This window comes from Lipotes vexillifer, unplaced genomic scaffold (assembly GCF_000442215.2).
Source record: "Lipotes vexillifer unplaced genomic scaffold, Lipotes_vexillifer_v1.1 scaffold61, whole genome shotgun sequence".
NCBI classification, from domain to species: Eukaryota; Metazoa; Chordata; class Mammalia; order Artiodactyla; family Lipotidae; genus Lipotes; species Lipotes vexillifer.
This window is the reverse complement of record NW_006787051.1, coordinates 628,043-632,353: the sequence shown is the minus strand read 5'-3', so window position 1 is coordinate 632,353 and position 4,311 is coordinate 628,043. Positions and strand designations below refer to the sequence as shown.

Below are 4,311 nucleotides of genomic sequence, written 5' to 3'. Positions count from 1 at the left end.
AGCAGGAAGAAGGATGAGTAGGACACCCATTGACATGGAAGTACGACAGTGACATTCAGTAGGACAGGAATTCCAAAAAGAGGGGAAACCTGAATAATGTGTGAAGCTGCGACATGTAAAATCTCATTTCATCTGCTGCCCAAAGATATGTCCAAAGGCACTGGGGGGAAAAACATAACACTGAGGAAACACTGAATACTAGAACATTTGGTCCTACATACACACATTAAGATGGCATCAGTAGAAAAGAGATCTTCATAATCCATATACAGTTCATAATATAAAAGTTATTCATAATACGAAGATATTATTAACTAGTGTCAGATGAAGAGTAAGAAGTGAGTGACAAGTAGAAACCAGGTAAAAAGTGCATTTTATTTATTTACTGAGACATAATTAACATATAACATTGCGTAAGTCTAAGGTATACACCATGCTGATTTGATACATTTATATATTGCAATATTACCATCATAGAGTTAGCTAACACCTCTATCACATCACAAGATCATTTCTTTATTGTGGTGGGAACAATTAAGATATAGTCTCTTGGTAAATTTGAAGTTTATAACACAGTGTGTTGCTTATAATCACTATCTGAACATTAGATGTCTAGGACTTATTTATCTACTGGTTGCACATTTGTACCCTTAAACAATATCTCCCTAATTCCTACACCTTCCAAGCCCTTGTAACCAGCATCCTACTCTCTGGTTTTTACTAGTTTGGCTTTTTAGATTCTACATATAAGTGATACTATACAGGATTTGTCTTTCTCTGTCTGACTTATCTCACTTAGCATAATATGCTCAAGGTCCATCTGTGTTGTCACACACACAGGGCAGGATTTTCTTCTTTCTCATGACTGAATAATATAAATATTCCCTTGTGTGTGTGTGTAGTAAATCTTTATCTGTTAAGCCATGGACTGACACTTAGGCTGTTTCCATATCTTGGCTATTGCGAATAATGCTGCAATAAACATGGAAGTGCATATATCTCTTCAATTCCCTGTCTTCACTTCCTTTGGATTATATCCAGAAGTGGATGCTGGACAATATTGTGGTCCTATTTTTAATTTTTGAGGAACCTCCACAATCTTTTCTATAGTGGCTGAACCAACTTATATTCTCAGCAATAGTATACAAGTGTTCCCTTTTTCTCTACACCCTCTCCAGCATTTATTATTTGTAGACTATTTGATGATGGCCATTATGACTGGTGTGAGGTGATACCTCACTGTGGCTTTGATTTGCATTTCTCTAACAATTAGCAATGTTGAGCATCTTTTCACATGCTTGTTGGCCATCTCTTCAGGGAAATGTCTTTTTAGGTCTTCTGCCCATTTTTTGCTAATCTCATTCTTTTAATGTAGCTGTCCAGTTTTCCCAGCACCACTTATTGAAGAAACTGTCTTTTCTCCATTGTGTTCTTACCTCTTTTGTTGTAGATTAACTGACCATAAGTGTGTAGATATACTTCTGGGCTCTCTATTCTGTTCCATTGATCTATGTGTCTGTTTTTAGACCAGTACCATGCTGTTTTGCTTACTGTAGCTTTGTAGTATAGTCTGAATCAGGGAATGTGATACCTCCAGCTTTCTTTTTTTCTCAAGACTGCTTTGGCAATTTGGTCTTTTGTGGTGCCAAGTAAATTTTAGGATTATCTGTTCTGCTTTTGTGAAAAGTGTCATGGGTATTTTGATAGTGATTGCATTAAATCTATAGATTGCTTTGCGTAGTATGCACATTTTAACAACATTAATTCTTCTAATCCAGGAACAGAGGATATCTTTCCATTTCTTTGTCTCATTTCCAAATTCCTTCATCGGTATTTATAGTTTTCAGAGTATAGGTCTTTCACCTTCTTGATTAAGTTTATTCCCAGATATTTTATTCTTTTTAATGTGATCATAGATGGGACTGCTTCCTCAATTTCTTCTTCTGATAGTTCATTATTAGTGTATAGAAAAGCATCAGGTTTCTGCAAATTAATCACAGAGTTCTGTATATGAACATGCCAAAGGCTAAATGAGTGTCTTTTTGTCCCACAGCCATGGACACAGAAGAGTCTACCCCTAATGAGCTCCTGCTCAGAGACAAAAATGGGCAAGATCTCCAAGAGATGTTGAGAGAAGCAGGATTGGCAGTTGAGTACTGGTTGCCCAAGCTGCAGGAACATCTGGGTGTGACCTGTGCCCAAGCCTTACAACACCTACAAGAAAAAGAACTCCAGAAGCTGCAATCCCAGGCACAACATCCCTGGGAGAAAAGGGCCCTGGAGAAGCTGCTTAACCTGTCATACTCAAATACTCTTTCAGAGTTACAGGAGTCTCAGGTGGAAACAATAAAGAAAAGGCAGAAGCAGGCAGAACAGGCACTGCAGGAGCTAAGAGAGATGCTGGCAGAAGGGAGGCAGCGACAGGAAGAGGCAGTGAGGAAAAAGGAAGCAGAGCTGATGCAGGCAATGGAGATCCCCAAAGAGTTCTGGCCACATCCTGAAAAGTCCCTAAGAGACGTCATGGAAAACATGCTGGGACAACTCAAACTTATGGAGGGGACACTGTCTCACAGAAAGAACCTTCCAGATAGAGAGCTGGTGCGACATGCATCTGGAGGACTAGCCCTTCAGGGAATTTACAAAACCAGTAATCAAATGGGCCTGATAGAGAAGAAAGAGGAGCTACTCGGTGTCCCCAAGGAGTTCTCCCTCCGTGGCCCTGAGCAGAGTACACGGATGGAAACAAAGGAGTTTACATCTTCTCAAAAAGAATCCATGTTCACCCAGGCTGTAGAGAAGCTGGGCTTCAGTGTAACTGCCTCAGCAAAGGGTGGAGGTTGGGGATTTAGCCTGGAAGCTGCTATGAATCAGAGCAAACATTCAGAATCCAAGGAAACCCAACAGTCACGTTCTAAGCACTCTTACTTCTGCTCAACCAAGTTCAGCTACATCCCACTGGCCTCCTGCCACTTTCCCACTGACCAGCTCCAGCTCTCCAAGGCTGCTCTACAGGAACTGAAATGCATTGAAGACCTTTCAGGTCAGCCAGAAGACCCAGACAAACTTCCCTTGCTGAGGCGCAGGACTGAAGCCTTCTTCCACAGGTTTGGCTCTCATGCTAACCAGGGCCCTCTGCACTTGGGAGGAATCTACTGGTGGAAAGCCATTTCAGAGGGCTTCCAAAGTGAGCAGCTGGCAGAAGTGAAACAGCAAGCTGCAGAGGCCCTGGATATTTACATAAGGGGCAGCTACAGTGGCTTTGGAGTGAATGTTGCTGCAGGTGTGGATGTGTCAGACTCTCATTCAAAAACAGCCTCTCAGAGAACAACCTTCCAAAATCTCCAAACCAAAGTCCAATTATCTGTGGCCCAGACAGGTGGCCCACCAGAAGCAAATGGCCTTTCACAGTGGAAAGCTGGCCTAGTTGCCAGTAATCAAACCTGGTGTGTCATTGACCGGGGAATTCAGCTGGTGCCTGTCTGGGACATCATCCACACCAGCCACCGAAGCGATTTTAAGGATCCTCATCAGGTAGCTAACTGCCTGAAAGACAGCTACACTGCTCTGACTGGTCTTACTGCCCAGATCCAGGAGGGAGAAGAATTACTGAGTGTTGAGAAGGAGGCTAGGCTTTTCCTAGAGGATGTGAAATCCTGGGACATATCTGATCCTGAAGAGCAGCTTAAAAAGCTGATAAATTTCATGCAAAGATTGAGTGAAAAAATAAAAAGTTATAACACTTGGACTAATATATGCCTCACAGATAGGGGTCTGCAGAATTTTCTGGTAGACACTGTCAACTTCTGCAAAAAGTATTCCATATATGAAACTAAATTTATTAAATCTCAGTTATACAGCCTTTTGGATCCTCACATCTACAAAGTGACAAACTTTCCTCAGGCTCATTCCATCATGCAGTGGATATTTCAGTCAGAACCAGAGGAAGAGAATGTCAATATCACCCAATTTTCTGAATTAATTAAAATCTTTAAAAAAAACCAGAATGACCTTATGGAAGTAAAGGCCAAGTCTGAATCCACAGAATCAGTGGAGGAAGCTCAAAGGAAGGTGACTTACGAGGTCAGCTTGTCTCTTGGCTGCTTCTTGAGATACCTCCAAGAAAAGGGGCAGCCAGACACACACATCTTGCTACTTTTGATTGCAGCTGGTGCAGGATATCATGTGGTAAACAATACATTTCAGTATCTCCTTGGGTGTGATGAGTTAGACTTCCTACTGGATAAAATGCAAACTGCCCTAGATAAATACCAAGAGCTCAAAAATATTTGCAACTACAAGGCTCAGGCATTC

At 41.5% G+C, this 4,311-nt stretch overlaps 1 protein-coding gene across 1 annotated transcript in view; it reads left to right on the top strand.

Moving 5' to 3' along the window:
• Positions 1-2,055: 2,055 nt before the first annotated feature.
• LOC103072589 (interferon-induced very large GTPase 1) overlaps positions 2,056-4,311 on the top strand; it is a 7,347-nt gene continuing 5,091 nt past the window's right edge. The window contains exon 1 of the mRNA XM_007459866.1: positions 2,056-4,305. Within this exon, the coding sequence (XP_007459928.1) occupies positions 2,056-4,305 (2,250 nt within the window). The remainder of the gene's footprint in view (positions 4,306-4,311) is intronic.